General features: G+C 46.2%; 1 protein-coding gene across 1 annotated transcript in view; it reads right to left on the minus strand.

The window, feature by feature from the left end:
• Positions 1-549: 549 nt before the first annotated feature.
• CDS2 (CDP-diacylglycerol synthase 2) overlaps positions 550-19,382 on the minus strand; it is a 60,667-nt gene continuing 41,834 nt past the window's right edge. Inside the window, exons 3-13 of the mRNA XM_060612829.3 lie at positions 19,103-19,199; positions 18,053-18,150; positions 16,903-17,042; positions 15,075-15,133; positions 14,339-14,421; positions 11,539-11,626; positions 10,950-11,018; positions 9,871-10,023; positions 8,007-8,126; positions 7,181-7,284; positions 550-6,917 (exon numbers count right to left, since the gene is read on the minus strand). Of these exons, the coding sequence (XP_060468812.1) occupies positions 6,785-6,917; positions 7,181-7,284; positions 8,007-8,126; positions 9,871-10,023; positions 10,950-11,018; positions 11,539-11,626; positions 14,339-14,421; positions 15,075-15,133; positions 16,903-17,042; positions 18,053-18,150; positions 19,103-19,199 (1,144 nt within the window). The 3' untranslated portion in view covers positions 550-6,784. The remainder of the gene's footprint in view (positions 6,918-7,180; positions 7,285-8,006; positions 8,127-9,870; positions 10,024-10,949; positions 11,019-11,538; positions 11,627-14,338; positions 14,422-15,074; positions 15,134-16,902; positions 17,043-18,052; positions 18,151-19,102; positions 19,200-19,382) is intronic.

Genomic DNA, 19,382 nt, shown 5'->3' on the forward strand with positions numbered 1-19,382 from the left:
CGTGGGAGTGGGGGAGAATACCCAGGACGGAGTTCAGTTGGAGGGGAAGAGGGCCTGGGGCAGAATGCCACCATCTGAGGGACGGGCAGAAGCAGGTACTCAGAAAAGTGGCTGAGGAGGGGCACCTGGGTGGCTCGGTTGGTTAGGCGACTGACTCTTGGTTTCGGCTCAGTCATAACCCCCACAGTTCATGGGATCATGCCCCGCGTTGGGCTCTGCGCCGACAAGCCCGTTTGGGATTCTCTCTCACCTTCTCTTTTTGCCTCTCCCCTGTTCACTGTTTCTCTCTCGAAATAAACAAACATTAAAAAAAAAAAAAAAAAGGTGGCGTGGAGGAGAAGCTGAGGAAGCCCGAGGAAAGCCAGGAGAGCAGGTTGTGAAGGCCAAGGGCAGAGTGTCTCTAGAAGCAGGCAGTTGTTGGCAGCATCCTGGGAAGGGACGCTGGTTCCACACAACCAGCCCCCCCAAGCTCGAGCCAAGTGCATCCGCCCCTGCTGCACCCCTGGTCTTCAACAGGCACTCCTCCCCCAACAGAAACCACAAGTGACACAGAATTTAATAGATGTTTATTTGTGTAACAGGAACACTCAGGTATATAAATAAGGTAAATACTTCCCAATGGACAATATATCATGTTGTGGAACCGTGCTGGAAAAGAATCTACGTGTATTGTTCAACAGGGATCAGACAGCACGCGGAGAAAGGTCAGCGGTGGCTAACACACATGGACTGTGAACCACTAAGTTGGGTAAAGGGCACGGCGGCAGCACATGGGCTCACACCTATTGGGGGAGGCCCTAGGACTGTCGGGTGGGCTCCACACACGCCCAAGAGCTGCTCCAAGGTCACCCGTGTTTGAGGTCAAGAAAACCGAATGTCAATACCCTGTATATCCATGCAAGAATACCAAATCTCACCCACACAAGAGGAGAGGCAGAGAAAGTGACCCTGAGGGGGCAGGGTATATATGGGCTAACCTCTGCGTGGCTCAGACACAGGCAGTGATAGGCAACATGTGACTGCCTGGCACTCCCCAAGGGAGGCCACTTCTGTTTGGGGGAACTTTACCCTTAAACAGATCCTCAGAATAGACAGAATTGAGGAGGAGGCCCATAGCTGTGCCCAACTCACCCAACGGCACAGGGCTCCCAGGGCTTCAACAGAGGGGACTCTTTCCTCTACCACTTTGATCTCCCCCTCCTCTCCTGGAAAGTATAAACATCAATAAAAATTAAAATTTGGTATCAGCATCAGCTCCAGAAGGTAGTCCACAATCCATGAGCTTTGCCTCTCCCCGGATGGGCTTCTGAGCCCTGTTCCTGACCCCTGCACCCACAAAACACACAGCCGGCCTCTGTCAGTCTGCCCTCAGCTGCAGGACTCCTGGCCTCTCCTTGGCTCCTGTGGTCTCTCGGCTGTCCTCTGGCTGGACAACAGCAGCTCTCTGTGTCCTGTCCCTCACCTGTTGTCTTGGCTCCAAGTCCTCTAGTTTTATTGGCCCTGATGTCTGCTCAGCTCTTCCCCTTTCTAACCAGTCCCCAGGCACCCAGCTAGTGTGACTTAAGGCAGGAACACGGTGCTCTGTGTATGGAGGATTTAAACGAAACAGCACACGAAGGGCGTCTTTTAAGAACAGGTATGCACGTTCTGCCCGCTAGAACTCCCTTCCTATTCTGGCGTTTCTAGGCACAAAGGCGGCAAGCCCAGTACATGAACCTAATGGAGATGTGAAATAGACGTGTTCCAGGAGCCAAGGACAAAGACAGTGATGCGGACGATATCAGATACAATTTCTCCCGGAACAGAATCACCAGGGGACTAAGCCCAGCTAATCCGTCTGAGCGCTACATATAGGTAAAGCCCCCAGGAGGCTGTAAGGAGCTAGGCCCTGCCTAATGCCTGGAGACCGACACAGAGGCATCTTCAGCCTAATGTCCAGAGGGCCCTTCTCCCCAGTTTAGACCCCACTTCTCTACAGAAAAAAGCAGCCTGGGTCCATCCAATGCAACAATGAGGGAGGAAGTGCCAGGTCTGGCAAACACAGGTCCGGGAGGGCGTGAGGGCAAGCCAGGATCAGCAGCTGTCACAGCAGCTGCTTACTAAACACTTCCACAACCTTGTTCTCCTGATTCCTGTCATAATCACTCCTTCTTTGGGTAACTGAAGGGGAGAGGCCATTATTTAAATACAACGGGCCTTTGAGTCTGGTCTCCATTCCCCTCCAACACCCAGGAAACAGACAAAGGTCAATTGGTAGTCCTGTTACCATCATTCCCTTGGCTCGAGAATTTCACAGATCCTTGATCCTTCAGGCCTTCACAGATCCTCCAGGGCCTTCACAGATCCTTCACAGATCCTTCAGGGCCCAGAAGAGACCTTTCACTCACCACCACTTGGTCCAAACTGCAGCACCCTCTGTAGATTAGGCCATCAGGCCCTCCCTCAACAAGGGAAACCTAGTCAGGCAGTGGGAGTGGCAAATCTCTTCAAAAACTGGAAACTGGTCAACTGGAGATCGATCGAGGGAAAGGGAAGTTTGTTTTCACCAAGACAAGGACAGAATAACGAGACTGCCCAAGAATTAGCCCCTCTCTGCAGGGAGTGGGAGGTCTGTTCTGGCTGCTGTCACAGCTCCTGTTGCAGACAAGCACAGTGAGTGTGTCCACGCTTATTTTCTTGTGATGTGTCTAGACAGCCACCTGGACATCCTCCTCTAGCCTTTCCTCCCCACCCTGACTTTGGAGGAACAGGAACCCTGGGACCAGGTGAAACCAAACCCCTCCCCACTCCACCCTTACTCAGCACATCATCACAATGCGCAAGCAAGGCGGGCACAGACGGCTACTCCGAAAGACTGACAGTGCCTAAGATATGATGAGCACAGGAAGAGGTTCCAGCAAGGACGGATCACATCTGGCAGAGAAACAAAATTCTACTTGCCTAGAAACTGACCTAAGGCAGGCTCCTTATGGAGCAAGGCCATTGTTAATTTTCCAAGCAGTGCCGCTCTTTGCCCTGAGCCATTCACATCCTCCCCTGCCCACCGCCATCAACATCCAGGGTGCTTCTGAGCCTGCTGGGACCTCACGGACACACTGAAGATCTGAATTCAAGGATCCATTCGGATCAGCCTCTGGCCAACTCAGCAACTCGCTTAGACTCAAATCACAGGGTCTGTTTAATCGCCTTTAAAATATATCATACAGGAAGATTCCAAAAATATGAATCAAGTTACAGGAGAAGAAGCCCACTGGGGAAAAATAAATACCATAAGAGTGACTTCAAAGTCCACCTGGGCAAAGTTAAATGTTACATTTCACCCCTTCTACAAGTAAAAGAGACACTAATTTCAAACATACACTGTAGAATTAGAAACCCAGAAAACACTATGGAAAACACTAAGAGTAATATGTTTTAAATATGATTACACAATAGCTACTAATATGCTCAGAACATGAAACAGGCAAATAATAATAAACATAAACAGGACCCAGGCTGCCGTGGACTTTCCCCGTGCTGAGGGCAGTTAGGGGTGGCAGTTAGGTGCGCCCGCTCGTAAAGGGGAAAGACCCAGGTGTCCCGTGAGCGGTCACAAGTAGGGCTCACAGGGAGGCGGCTCAGGCCCGGCCCTCTGCAGATGCGCCCTGCTCTCCTTGACAGCGTGTCCGTCAGCTCCCTGGGGAAGCTCCAACTTGGTGCACAGGCTGACCTCCTCGGCTTGAGGAACGAATATTCCAGAATTCTTGGAATTTCAGGCACACCTACACCACTTTCACAAAAGCAAGTGGAACTAGGGCTGATTCCTGTCCTGGCAAGCTGGAGTGAGGTCTGCCTCTGCCCCACGACCCTGGGGAAGCGCTCCACGTGCTCTTGCCCTCAGCGTCCTCACAGGCAAGGCGCTCAGGACTCTTGCCCGAGGTCCCTCAGGAGGCTGCTGTGAGAACCTATAAGATTCAGAGCAGAAAACAAAAACCTTGGGGCACCTGGGCGGTTCAGTCGGTTGAGCATCTGACTTTGGCTCAGGTTGTGATCTCATGGTTTGTGAGTTTGAGCCCTGCATCAGGCTCTGTGCTGACACCTCGGAGCCTGGAGCCTGCTTTCGATTCTGTCTCCCTCTCTCTCTCTGCCCCTCCCCTGCTCATGCTCTGTTTCTCTCTCTTTCTCTCTCTCAAAAATAAATAAACATTAAGAAAGAAAGAAAGAAAGAAAGAAAGAAAGAAAGAAAGAAGAAAAGAAAAGAAAAGAAAAATCTTGACATCAGGACTGCATGATATTTATGAAGCAAAACAAGTAGGAAACACATCCACACACAGAAGTAAGAAACTGAAGTCACAAGGGAGAGCATACAGTTTCAGCCACATTTTATTTCTCACACAAAAAATGGATCTGAAGCAAGTTATACCATTCATTAAGAATGCACAGGTATATGTTAAAATAGTCTTTTGAATCTCGTCTGTACAGTGAAATATCTTCAATAAATGGGAGAAAGAAAAACAATGTGCATATATATAGATATAGATAAATACACACAAGGTGGTGTCGCTTTCCCAGCTACTAGGCTAGGAAGCTCCTCTTACTTGACCTGAAAGCACGTGGGGAAATCAGAAGATAAAACCCGAGCTGACCCTCTGGGCTTCTTGCTGAGAGCTCTCATGAGCACCCAGCTTCAGCTTCCTGGGATGCCAGGACCCTCCCCACTTGGTGACCACTTCCACAAAGGAATGTGCCAGTCACCTCGATCCCAAAGATGGCCTTATTCAGGAGTTGCTAGGCCCCAGCCACCAAGCACCCCGCCATATGCCCACAATAAGGCAACAGAGACTACCCCTTCTGTCTCTGGTCTCAGGAACCAAGTTCATTCTTCAATGTGAAAACTGGACTTGTTACTAATTACCTCCACTAAGATTTGTGGGTGAGATACTGACTCATCTCAAGGACCAGCATTTAGAAATGGCCTGAAAGCTGTTGCTTTTTGGGTGCCCAGGACATCACTCGATACCCATAAGTAGCCTCTGGTGACAAGAACTTGCTCAGCCAGAAATCACAGAATACTGGACTTAGGAGAGAGCTCCGAAAACGAGGCCCCGGAGAGTGCTATGTCCTGCCCAGGGTCACAGAGCCACAACAGAAACCCCAAGCAAAAACACATTTTGTTTTTAAGGGGGCCTTGGACCTTTAAAAGAAAAGCCATGTGCTGAAACAGAAGTACACGCTCAGAAGAAAAAGTCACGTAGTGACTGAGAGCTGCAATGTTGAGGGAGGCCTGCCCTGTGCTGCACATGGCAGCCATCTGGGCGGACTGTGAGCTTTCAGGGAAGCAGGAGGGCTGATTTAAACAGAAACAGAATGAACCGGCCGCAGACCAAGGTGCTGAAGCGGGTCTCTGCACTGCATTTGGCAATGAGAACAGCCGTGGCACAGAATAAGCAAACACATTTGGGCACCAAGTTCTCTCTCCCATTCTCCCCTGCTTGCTGTCCTAACAAAGAACTTGTCTTCCCAAAGTCAACCTCACTCCTATAATCAGGCAGGGGAAAAAAAAATAAATCACAGTTTAAAAGGAAAAAGATCCCTCAACGAAATACACACTACATTTAAACTGGTCACATTATATTAAAAAAAAAAAAAAAAAATGTGCACTGAATCTTCAGAAGAGTCAAACCTCTAATCGGATTAGGTTTCCAGAGCTGTAAGCAGGATTCTGTGGTTTCAGTGGAGAAGTCATGGTACAACTGAAATCACCGCAAGGGATAAGTGATTTTTAAACCACACACACACACAGATACACATTTGCCTTAAGAGTAGTATATACACAACACAGCAGCTACGTGGGTGGTCGGTCAGGCTAAGGGTGCGTGAACAGGAAGCCCCCCTGCTCCCTAACAGGAAAGCCCCCAGAAAGGATTCAGCAGCAACAAGTCTACAGCCCAAACGTGAACAGCATCGTCCCTGAACAGACACAGCTAGTCGGAGCCACCAGAGCCTACAGCCTGTGGGAGAGGGCTCAGTTACAGTACATTCTACTGCGTACACTTGAGATATTACAGTGTATTTTTTCAGACTATTATAAATAATTTCTCGTGCTTTCTGGAAAAAAAAAAAATCAAACGAAGCCTTCTTTCATTCAGTCTGTGATGAAGTAAGGTGAATCCTTCTCGTAAAGCACAGCTCAGGCTCCCCAGGGCTTTGTGGGCAGGATGCTCCTCTGATTAATAAGCTTGTGTCCCTCCAGCCTACAGAAGGCAACCGTCCCATCACTCCAGCGCAGGTGTTTTCAAGACGCCCATGTGAAAGCTCTTGGGTAGCAAAGGCATCCAAGCTATGCACCTCTTCCCTGCTGGGGGGGGGCAGCTACAAGGCAGGCAGGGGGTCCTCTGAACCGGTCAGACACAGACGAACGTCTCCACTCTCTGATGGAGCACCGAAACAGAAGCTCTGGCTTGGGAGCTAGAAGTACCCAGTAGACCCACCCCAGGTGGGCACAACACTGCCTTCCAGGTTAAAACTTTTGTATAAAAGACCCAAATGGTCTTACCCTTGTGACTTCTTTCCAACTCAAAGCTATGGTTTACCCACAACCCAAATCATAAGCACATAGACTGTATATATACAGATTGTTTTTAAATCCCACAAATAAAAAACACTCTACAAAAAAACAAAAAAAAACCAAAAACAAAACACCAGTGAGTTGAAGCCTTGTCATAGTCTGAGACACACCAGTGGGGCTTGCCTTGGGGCCCTGCCCCTCGCTCTGCTCACTCTTGCTCTCTCGGCCCTGGGGCCCCTACTCATCCTCCGTGCCGGCTGTCAGCATCCCCTTGTCAGCCAGGTGAGATCTGAGGGTGTTGAAGATGTGCAGTTGTTGATCTGGACGCAAGGTCAGGAACTGCTGAATGAGCTTGCTTGGGTTCGGGCCCCTGGAGGAGAACGTGAGGAAACAGCTCTGAGTGGGGGGACTCAGCAGCTTCTAGGGCCTGATTATACAAATAGCTGCTGTTCCCTGTGGATTCTCTACTCATGGAGGGCAGGGGGCCTCAAAGAATCCATTAAGAGCAGCAACTGAAAACTGCATTCATATTTGGGATGCTTTTCACTTCAACTGAGGTGTAGTAGCTAAAATCCCAGATGTTCACCACACTCAAAAATCCAACAACTGGCTTCAGATGGAAAGGCATCGTACCTGATAAAACTGGCAATGTACACGTTGACAAAGGTGGCCATCAGATACTGGCAGTCAAAGCGATCCATGATGCCGCCATGGCCGGGAATAGTATTGGCAAAGTCCTGTTAGAGGCAGGGGAAGGACTGGTAAGCATGGGCTAGGCCAAGATCAAACCCTGCCCTGTGGTCCCACCTCAGTGTCCAGCTACTATCCTGAGTAGCTGAGGGCAACAGAAAGTAAGAAGTATGGACCCAAATGCTGAGGGTATGATACCAACAATCTTACTATAAAATGTTTCTTTTGAAGAAAGATACAAGGTATATTAACAAATAAACTGAAAATCCAACTACAGTTGACTCTTGAACAACAGGGGTCTGAACTACAAGGGTCCACTTACACATCATTTTCTTCAGTAAATATAGTACAGGAATATAAATGTATTCTCTCTTCCTTACGATTTTCTTAATCACATTTTCTTTTCTCTGGCTTGCTTTATTGTACGAATACAGTATATAATACATATAACATACAAAACAGGTGTGAATCAACCAATAATTCTTCTGGTCAACAGTTACATGTGAGTTTTCTAGTACATGGGAGGATGTGGTAGGGGGGAATGTCAGTGCCTCTAACCCCTGCATTATTCAAGGGTCAAAACTATACTGAATTTTCTTGGAAAGCAATGTATTTTTATTTAACCTACCTAAATCTCATGCACGAGTGAAGGAAAGCACACATTAACAGTCAGGGTTTATAGCCTGGTATTTTGAAGGGGCGGTGGTTGATGGGGTGGGACAGGAGACTGGGCTGGGAGACAGAAGAATAGGGAAGACGATTTTCCTACTTTGATTTTAAAGGCTCGTTTGAATCCACTTGCAAAGAATCCTCCAAAGGGGCCGATGAGCGAGGCAAAAGTGGACAGGGCGATGCTGTGGATCTGGAAGGGGTACATCCAGACTGTTGTCTGAGAAGAACAAGGGAAAATCAGTCAAGATGCCTTGTTGACATAAATAACTCTTTATCAAATGAACTATATTTTCCCTCCAAAATCAAAATGAGTAAGAAAAGTGGATTTTGTGTTTGTAAATCTCGAATATTTGACTTAATGGAGGACATTAAGTATCATACATTCAGTCTGTTGCAATATGTTTTGGCTGACATATGCGGAGAAAGTCCGGCCTTACACAAATTAGGTAGTTGAAAAAAAGGAAGAGTAGGGGCGCCTGGGTGGCTCAGTTGGTTGAGCGTCCAACTTTGGCTCAGGTCATGATCTCACAGTTTGTGAGTTTGAACCCCATGTCAGGCTCTGTGCTGACAGCTCAGAGCCTGGAGCCTGCTTCGGATTCTGTCTCCCTCTCTCTCTGCCCTCCCCCACTCTCTCTCTCTCTCTCTCTCTCTCTCAAAAATAAAGACATTAAATTTTTTTTTAAATAAGAAAAAAAAAGGAAAAAAGGAAGAGTATTTTAGCACTGTCTTTCAGATGCTTATGGGTATTCTCCTCTGATACTGCACCAAAACTTGACAAATGGTAGTTTCTTAAAAATTTGTCGAATTTGAGATCCAGGAATGAAATTTTTGTACTCTTAGCATTAGAATCCATTGGTCTGTCTTGAACTTTGAATGGACCTTTTACCCACACGTGACTGCTATAATACCATGCACTGACTATTTAGGAAATAATAGTTCACTAAGTTATGTAAATCTTCCAAATGTGGACACATTTTGCTATATATAATGTCAAAACATCATTATGTTAAAGTCATCATATGTTAAAATCACTATAAAAATCTTACAAAGAATCACCACAACTCTCATCAGCAAAGCTATGAAGTGTTAAGAGCTCTGGTGGAAACCCTATTACACTTTCCAAAATACTAATTTTCACTTGGCAGGTGAATTTTATCATTGGTAACAATCACCGTTAGGTGTTTTCCTTCGAGTGACAGACTCACTTTCGTCATCTTCAAGGAAAATGTTTGTCAAATACACAGGTCTCAAAAACCATAGCTTGTCGGACTTTTCAAGTAAAAATGATGTCCCTATAAAACAGCAGCTAGTTGAGCTCATATCTCAAACAGGCGCACGCGTGCTTTCCTTTAGGTAAACGCTGTACTTCAGTACTTACCAGAAATCTTTTATGCATCCTTTTCATACACAAGAGTATTAGAAAGATATGTATTCAAGGGTCAGGATTTAATAAAATGAATAGTTTTACTGTTTCATCAAAGACACTCTTCGGAGGAACTCTCTTATTCTCACTGCGTGTGTGTGGCACGAAGAATCCAATGACTCGGTCCAGTTCGGGGCCAGAGCCCCCACTCATACTAATGCACCAGGCGAGTTTACCCATCACTGCTTGTGTACCCTACCATTCACAGCAAATTTCAACAACGTAAACAGGCAAATAATGTCATTATATTGTTATGGAAATAATCGTGACTTCACGGGCCCCCTGAAAGGATCTCAGGGTCCCCCAAGGATCCACAGAGCACAGTTTGAGAACCACTGGTCTAAATGAATAGAAGTCAGATGAAGTGTCTCCTTCTGCTTTCAGCCTGAACTGACCTGAACAATTCTCTGTCCTGGGGCTTGCAGCGTTGTGGAGGGAGGAAGCTAGGTTGTTGTTGTTGCTGTTGTTGTTGTTGTTGTTTTGAGGGAGTGGTCACTATCTAACCAGGGATAGCTTGCCCCATGTGAATGGCACGTACCAAGCCAATGACCGACCGGATCACCTCAGGAATGTTGTACTCCTGCAGACGGAAGAGGTCCGAGGGCTCACAGTCCACAGTGAAGCTGTTGGTGTCATTGTTGTACTCCACGGGGCAGACAAAGCATCTGTACCCGGACATCACATAGGACAGCTGAGGATGAAGAGCAGAGACGGGCAGAGGAGACCAGTCCCAGTCATCCTGCCTGGGTGGCAGACACGGGGCCTGGCTGTGTCCCTCACAGCGCCTAGCCTGCTCGCTGCAAGCTGTGCACTAAATCAGAGGTTCATATTTCCCCACGTGAGTATTTTGCCAGAATCTGGGAAAAAATTTTAAAAGAGGTTCACGGCCTGCTGAGGCTTCACACATACTTACCCCAACATCCAGGCCAAAATCCAGGACAGACCTGAAGGAATCTGGGCAAAGAACTACAAGAAGATTCCCCCCATTCAGGGAAGCTACGGTCCCTTTTTCTCAGCATCTCTTAATTTAATTCAAACGGGAGGCAGGTTGGCAGGGAGCGATATAGTGAGAGACAGCCAGTCCAGAGGAAAAAGGAAGAAGAATAATGAAGTAAGGGAATCAGTACTGGAGGATGGCTGGACACCTCTGAAGAAAGGAGAGAGGCTGGCCTGATGGTCAGAAGCAGGGAATGCTCCAGAAAGGGTGGGAAGATCAACCACCCACAGGCAGGGCACAAATGGGAGAGAACCTTGGCCAGAGTGGCATGGCTCGCCTCACCTCCTACTCTTAGCCGCCAATCACTTGATCTTGAAATATCAAGTGACAAGAACACTACCTGCTGAGTGTCACCGTGCCTTGACATGGGGGGAGTACAGGTTCACACGGCCCTGCTCAACTGCCGAGACCCTGTTTGGAATCTGGCAGATAAAGGACAGCTGGCTCTGCCCGGGCCACTTACGGAGCATGCCAGGCTCATGCCCCTTGCAGGGCAAGGTTACCATTCAGTGGGACAGGGTCCTTGGCCTCGGGAGACAAGCTCTCTAGCCCTGGACAAGCTTTGAAGGTGGGCTGAGGTCTCTGTGCCCTCTCCCACCCAGCGGGAAACCACCACCTACCAGAAGGCCAAACACCACTGTAGCAAAGAAGCCCCCAATGAAGCCTTCCCAGGTCTTCTTCGGGGACAGCTACGGACAGAGAGCAAATCTTAACAAAGGTCATTTTGATAACTGGCTTTGGAACAATGATTACTTGTTTAAAACCTCCCTACTGTTAAAACAAACAAACAAAAAATAAACAAAAAAACCTTCATTCTGTTAACCACTTCCCTTTCTAAAAATAACCCCAAGCTTGGTTTCCTTGTTCCCAGCCTGATATCCCTCAGTTTCCTTTCTGTCCCAATTAGTCACTCAAATAATTTAATTATATTATAAAATAGTATACTAATTAAATAACAACACTCAAATTCAGATCAGAGCCCCCAAAGTGTGCCTGTATAGTCTATACAATTATCTTCTCTAGGAACTTGTTCTTCCTTTCTGAATAGTTGTCAAATGTCTTAGTCTGGCTTTTCTCTTGAGACTAAACTATTGCAAGACTTTCTCCAAGATGACACGAAGAAATACACGCTAGTGAGATTTCTTCTGTGCCAAGCTGATCCTCACCATTGCCTCACAGTGGTGTTTCATGTTAGGGTGACCCACTTACCTTAATGAGTGGGGTCCGACCAAAGAAGAAGCCAAACATGTAGGCCATAATGTCATTACAGATGACGCAAGAGATGGGGACAATGAACCTAGGGAATAAACCAAAGTAGAAATCAACCTCCTAAGATGACAATACCTCAGATGTCTATAAAACACTGCCATTCATCACTTCTGGCACCAAAATAACCCCTAAGTACTTGTTCTCCACTAACTAATAAGCTAAAAGAAATTAAACAGCAGATAAGCCATACCTAGTACCTGGCACACAGCAGACATTCAAGTGTTTACTGAACGACTCCCGAGTAAACGGAGGTGGTGTTCTCTAAAATGCCATTTGTTCTTTTTATCCTTACAAAGTAATATAGGCACACAATACTACAAATTTAAACTGTAAAGAAAAGAAAGTTTTCCTTGTTTCTCCCATCCCTATCTCCATTCCCCAAAATAACTGCTTTTAATGACTTCTGACTTCTCTTCTTCTAGAGGTCATCTCCATAATTCTATGCAATATGTTTCATAATTTACCTATTTTTTTTTTTAACTATTTATGACCAGCTCTGATGAGGCCTACATTTCCTAGTGCTCGGCTGAGTGCACAACCACACCCCATATAGCTGGCTACCTTCTCGACAGCTGCCCCCCCTCCCACCAGCCCCACCATGAAACAGGAGGCTGTTCCCACACTTGTAACATCTTTCTGCCCTCCTCACTCTCCACTCTCTGGCCAGCACTTTTTTAAAATTTCCCCTATTTAAATTTCTGAATTTCACATACAGAAATCTCTGACTTCCTGGCCCCTAAACTACAGGCAGTATTTTCTGACTTCCTGTTTGTTAAGGGAGCATCTGTATCCTCTCAACACCACGCGATATTATTTACTTCGTCGAGGCTTCTAGCACATATTCTCTGCTCAACATATTTTCTACATCTACAATTAAATCTTGTAGTTTGAGTGTGAAAACCAACAACCAGAGATTTTAATATAATTCACTGTAGAACCGAGTGGCACGTTTGGCCCTAAAGATAAGGACTTATCGGGGCGCCTGGGTGGCGCAGTCGGTTAAGCGTCCGACTTCAGCCAGGTCACGATCTCGCGGTCTGTGAGTTCGAGCCCCGCGTCAGGCTCTGGGCTGATGGCTCGGAGCCTGGAGCCTGTTTCCGATTCTGTGTCTCCCTCTCTCTCTGCCCCTCCCCCGTTCATGCTCTGTCTCTCTCTGTCCCAAAAATAAATAAAAAACGTTGAAAAAAAAAAAAATTTTTAAAAAAGATAAGGACTTATCGTGAGCCATTCCTCGAAATTACCTGAAACTCTGAAATGGAAAGATTGTGTGTCTCCCCAGGCCATTGCTATCATTGTTTTAAACGTAATAATGCCTAAGGCTGCCAATTATCTGAGCTAGTCTCTGGTCTAAGCATTTACATATATTTACTAACTTGGAGGTGGGTACTATTATACCCTCATTCTGAGATCTGGAAACAGACACAGTCTGGGATCTTAACCACAACTCCTCAACACTTCTAATATAAACTAGGATATGCCTTACCTTTTCACTAAGATCATCCAGTTTCCTTAGCCAGCCTGCAGACTTCTATAAATGCTGATAGATTTCCTGCTGAAACCACTGCATTTCTGGAATAATGTCTACTAAGTAACAACTATATCATTCTTTTGACACATTGCCAGATTCTATGTGCTAATAGTTTATTTATAACGGCTTATCTGTAATCATTAAAGAAATCAGCTTAACATTCTTTCTACCTCCCCATGCTTATTAGCTTTAGTATGAAGGGTTAGATAAAACTCTGAGATTATCATTGGTTGTTTTTTTTTTCCTTCCAGGTGTGGATTCTTAGGCAATCAAAAGTTCTTCTATAGTTATTGATCTTTTCAGGTTTTCTTCTTCATGACTTTTGGTAGCTTCCATTTTGCCAAATCATGCAAGTTTCCTTTTGTTTTCAAACCTGTTGCTATACAATTGCATTATCTTTTATTCTTTAAATATCCATGTATAGGGGCACCTGGGTGGCTCAGTTGGTTGAGTGTCTAACTCTTGATTTTGGCTCAGGTCATGATCTCATGATTTGTGGGTTCAAGCCTGGCGTTGGGCTCTGTACTGACAGTGTGGAACCTGCTTGGGATTCTCTCTCTCTCCCTCTCTCTTTCTCTCTCTCTGCCCCTCCCCTACTCATGTGCACTCCGTCTCAAAATAAATAAACTTTAAAAAAGAAAACTTTTAAAAATTAATTAATTAATTTAAAATATCCATATGCTAACAAGCACATGTCTAATGTCTACAACATTAGTTTTGGGGGAACCTGAGTGGTTCCGTCGGTTGAGCGTCTGACTTCAGCTCAGGTCATGATCTCACAGCTCATGAATTTGAGCCCCGCATTGGGCTCTGTGCTGGCAGCTTGGAGCCTAGAGCCTGCTTCAGATTCTGTCTCCATCTCTCTCTGCTCTCCCCTGCTTGCACTTGCTCTCTCTCTCTCAAATGTAAATAAACATTAAAAAAAAATTTTTTTTAAATAGAACATTAGTTCTCAAAACATAGATCCTGACCAACAGTATCAGCATCACCTGGGAGTGTATTAGAAATCAAATTCTTAGTACTGAATCTACTGAAGTAGAAACTCAGAAGTGAGGCCCAGTGATCTGTGCTGTACCCAGCCCAGCAGGGGATTCTGATGCAGTTCAAGGTGAGAACCCCTGGCTTAGACTGTAAGCGGGGGTTCTCAGCCTACCTGTACATGAGAAAACCCACAAAATAAAAGGGAAAACCTCCCTCACTGACATCACTCACCAGATCATTCCTTCAAACAGGTTGTGGATAACAAGGTGTGACTGGGTTACAACAATCAGTAATGTTACATGTGTCCAGCCAAACTGCAAAAGAAGATATAGATTACATTTTACCTGTATGTTTACCTTGAAAGGAACTTCAAATAACTGCCAGTAACAAATAGAAAACTGCCAGCAACAATAACAGAAACACGTAGAAAAAATGTCTGCTTCTGTACCCGTCTTATTGGAAGTAAAAAGATACAGAACAGGCATTTGGGAGTAACTTTGTCCCCCAGCTACAATCCCCACCAAAAGTAGAAACCACAGGGCCCACTTAGTGAGCAAGTCTTTCTACGCTCCAAAAGCCTGGGTATGTCTCATTTTCTCAATAAGTGTTTACTAGGTGCTTGGGACATTCAGTGAGGGGATGTTTTCAAGTTGAGGGAGCGATGTAGCTGGTAGGATATTCGTGAGCATTGCCTGAAGCTTCACCCTGAGCCTTACTTGGAGGCCACCTTCAGGTCCTGGTGGAGAGGTTGCTTGGGGTGTATTAAGTAACAGTGATTGGGTCTAGGTAGAAGCAGAGCCACCTAACTTAAATGGGGACACTCCTTCGTGCTCTAGGTTCTAGATGCAAACACAACAGCCTGCATTCCAGACTGTTGATTTGTCACAGAAAGCATAAAAGGCCTGCCGAGTTTCTGCAGAACTTCCCTTAAGCCAAGAATTCTGACACACATATACATTTTCCTTACCATGTAGAACTGCAGTCGATAATGCTTCTTGACCAGACTCAGTACAAACATGCAGAATCCTAGTTTGAGGAGCAGGAAGAGAAGAAGGGGCAAAATGAATCACACTCTGCATTATCTTTGTCCTAGTCATTTCCTTTAGACGCATGAAGTGGTCCTCTGGCCAATCCCCTGGCAGCGGTTAACCCGGGTACAACTCCAAAGCCAAGGGGGATAATCCTAGTCATTCCAATGACAGCAGGGATAATGGACTCCCTCAAGACAGTCAGAGGAAGGCAATATTTTTAAATCTTGCAGACTACACTCAATTTAGAACACTGTTCACCAGATAGGAATGTTTTGATCCTAGAGCAAGGGTCAACAAACAAAGGTCAAGCCAGCTGCTTGTTTTTACAAATCAAATTTTTTTGGAACACAGTCATGCCCATTTGTTTACATGTCGTCTGGGCTTCTCCTTTCATGCTCAAGGCCAGAACAGAGGAGGTGCAATGAAGACCCTTTGGCCTCCAAAGCCTAAAATATTATCTGGACCTTTAAGAAAAGGTTTGCTGAAGGGAGCCTGGGTGGCTCAGTCGGTTAAGCGTCTGATTTCGGCTCAGGTCATGATCTCACAGCTTGTGGGTTCGAGCCCCTCGTTGGGCTCGGTGCTGACAGCTTGGAGCCTGGAACCTGTTTCAGATTCTGTGTCTCCCTCTCTCTCTCTCTGCCCCTCCCCCACTCACGCTCGCTCGCTCTCTCTCTCTCAAAAATAAATAAATATTAAAACAAATTTTTTTTTTAAAAAAGAGAAAAAATTTGCTGACTCCTCCTGTCCAAAGTTATAGGTCTGGCTAAGGGAGACCCACCTGGTGTGGAGTCAAGGCCACCCCTGCATCTCTCACACTGACCCAAATGGTGGCAAAAGAGTCTGCAGCTGCCCTCCCCCTCCTCCTTCAGGAAGGAAAGAGACTTTTACCCACGAGAGTGCTGGGCCCCTCAAACACAGCCCTGCCCAGAAGAAAGCATGTGGCTATTCTAGACCCCTGACCTGGCTCTGTGAGGGGTCACTCTCAGGGTCTGAGGCATGCTCTCTGACTGTGCTCAATCCCAGCAGACCTCTTGGCAGTGGATTTTCTATTTTACAGCCAGGTGTCATTCACAGAGACAAGTATTGCTATAAGCTGATCAAAAATAGATCAGACGGAAATTTAGGTCAGAACAAATTTCTCATGTGCCTCAAACTGGCTTTGAGGGCAACTATGAAAAAACAGGAGCATGAACACTTAACACTCAGATAAGACTGAGGTTAGATGGACACAGTGTTTGACTGTTTGTCAACTTCTAATGTATCTGACTAAACCCTCACAGTACCCCTGCTGTTTTAGCTCCAGATTATGAAAGGGATTCAAAGATTAAGCTCCCAGCTCCTATGAAGTCACAGAGTCTTTTTAAACCCAGGTCGGTAAAATTTCCACTACACTGCAATGTCCCCCATGCGGCCACGCCCCTAGCGATAGCCGCTTGTTTTTATACCCAACTTCCTGGACAGTTTTTGTTTTGATCACACCGCAGAATCTCTGCCAACAAGAGAGTCAGGACAGGACCGTGTTATGCTGTCCTCTGACGGAGGCTGGGACACAAGGTCAGATGGCACAGACTGAAGTCCCCACAACTACACAAGGCCCTCGGTCCCATTTCTTAGGCAAGAGCTGCTACAGGGCCCTCAGCTCTGCTGCCCTGAACAGAGTTAACACCATCGAAACTGCGTGAACCAAGAAATTCCCCAACCTCTCCTCCACGGACATACAAACACAAGACAAACACAAGAACCGGTAAACCACTGAATGCCTACCTATTAGATAGAGAGTAAAGGAAATGAACCGGTGGTATTTACTGAGAATCCGCAAAGGCTCCTCTCTCTGGACCAGAGTGAAGAAGTAATCCGTCACGGTTTCACCATAGAAGAAATAATTTACACACAGTAGAAAGTACCTGTAAAGGAAGACAGGTCACTGCTGTGAGGGGCACATGTGTCCGCTCCTTTACAGTGAGGCCGTGAAAAAGTTCCCAGGATCAGAGCGGCAGTCCACCTGCCCCTCGAGACCCTGGTGGCAGCTTGCAGAGGGACAAGCAGACCAGGGTTCCCTGTTTACTGGTGACCCTGTAGGTGAGAAGTTTATCTGGGAATTTGTGGCAGCTTTCACTCCCTCTCCATGTATCACAAATTGGGGGCTCAGTTTTTGCTCCTTTTGTCCAGTTTCCACGCCTAATGTAAGAACACTCAAACCATAACACGACCTTCCAGAGTGTGCCTCAGCCTGCCTCCCCATCCTATTTCCACTCTTCCAGGAACCCTGTGCACCTATCACAATGGTTGACTCTGGCTTTGCCACCGTCTGCTTTGTTCCTGTCTTTCCCAGCCTGGAATATCCTCTTTGCTTACCCATTTTTTTCACTTGTTGCTCAAATACCATTTTCTTCATAAAACCTTTATATAACCTAACATGTATCTGTCTCCCCCACATTTATTTCCATAGTATATAGTATTTCATCATTTCACTAAGCAATTAATTACGCTCTGTCTCAGAACCTTCCTCTGGCCCCTGGTTGGGCTCTGAGCCTGCTTGGGATTCTCTCTCCTTCTCTCTCTGCCCCTCCCCCACTCGTGTGCACATGTGTGTAAGCTCTATCTCAGAATAAATAAAGATTTAAAAAAATATATGCTAGTCTAAAAGTGGGGGGGTCACTGTGCAAAGTCTGACGGATCCAAATACCAAGGCCAACGTGTTCATGGATACAGCCAGTGCGGAAGTTTCCAGATCCCAGGTAACTATTATAAACACTCCTCATAGGCCAACCACATAAAATACCTGGGTCTCAAAGGTACTGTGTGAGCTGGTGGCCATCCCTCCCCGCCCACCCAACCACCATGCCTGTAAATACCCACTACAAAACACTTTTCATCCAAATCTGTGGGGCCCCTGTGGGGCTAGACGGCTTACCAGCTGAGGGTTCTAAACCAGGGCAGGTCATAGGAGTGGTAGACGTTGTAGCCAATAGTGATAATCTCATGGAAACACTTAATCTGAACACACATCACCTGCAAGACACAAAAGAATCCAAATACTTGCTGATTCCCCAGTTCTTACCATCTTTGGAAACAGAAACCCACACACAGGTCATGGGCCTTCAAGAAAAACTATCATATTTAAGAATGTCAGTCCTACAGGGCGCCTGGGTGGCTCAGTCAGTTAAGCGTGCGACTTTGGCTCAGGTCATGATCTCGCGGTCTGTGAGTTCAAGCCCTGCATCAGGCTCTGTGCTGACAGCTCAGAGCCTGGAGCCTGCTTCGGATTCTGTGTCTCCCTCCCTCTCTGCCTGTCCCCCACTCATGCTCTCTCTGTCAAAAATAAATAAACATTAAAAAAATTTTTTTTAAAAAGAATGTCAGGACTCCGCTCTCCTCCTCACTCTCACTCACACCGCAGGACTTGGCAATGTAGTCCTTTATGTCACACAGAGTAGATGCAATAGAAACAAACCCCTGAAGCTTCAATTAACTTTTTATTGTTGCACCTCCCTGGATTCAATCCCTTCCCTTTGACTTTGAATAGGAATACCTGAAAAGCCCCAACTGCTTTGCTCAGCAGTCAGCTGCTAGTCATCTGACCCTGTCCATGACAGTGGGAAGACTGCAAGAGCAGTGCTGTGGACTGGGATTTTTAAATGAAAGTCCTAAGCCCCAGAGTGAGGCCTTAGGAAAACCAGAAACAAACCCGAGAGTCACAGAGAGTCACAGCTGGGGTCACAGTTTCATCAAATGGCTGAAATAATATCATCAAATTTTTAAGTGAAGGGAGATCTTTAACCACATACTACTGGCCTATCCCACTGCCCCTCTGGTTGGCTCCTGACAGGGGAGAAGTCACAGATACTGGAAGGCAGATGTGGTCTGAGGAGCCAGGCCCGCTGCTGATTCCCAGAACCAACCACAAACCCCATACTCAAGATTAAATTAGACAAAATTAAAACAGCATGCAAATGGCACTTACAATGATCATTAAAACCATTGGTCCCAAGTAAATGATGATGAAGAAAAATGCAATCATGGCCAAAGTCAGGATGCCTCTCACCCACCAGTTCTTCCATCTAAGTTAGAGAAGACAGAAAGGAGAAAACATGTTAGGAGCCCAGAAAGAAGCAAAGCACAAACCCAAGGGGGAGGGCTCTTTCTGGCAGGAGAGGTCAATCCCTTCTAGGAACACCTCCTTCACCTTGACAGAGGTACTAGCCACAGGCTGGCAGAAGCAGGGCCAATAGAGCCATCACCTC

This window comes from Panthera onca, chromosome A3 (assembly GCF_046562875.1).
Source record: "Panthera onca isolate mPanOnc1 chromosome A3, mPanOnc1 haplotype 2, whole genome shotgun sequence".
Taxonomy (NCBI): domain Eukaryota; kingdom Metazoa; phylum Chordata; class Mammalia; order Carnivora; family Felidae; genus Panthera; species Panthera onca.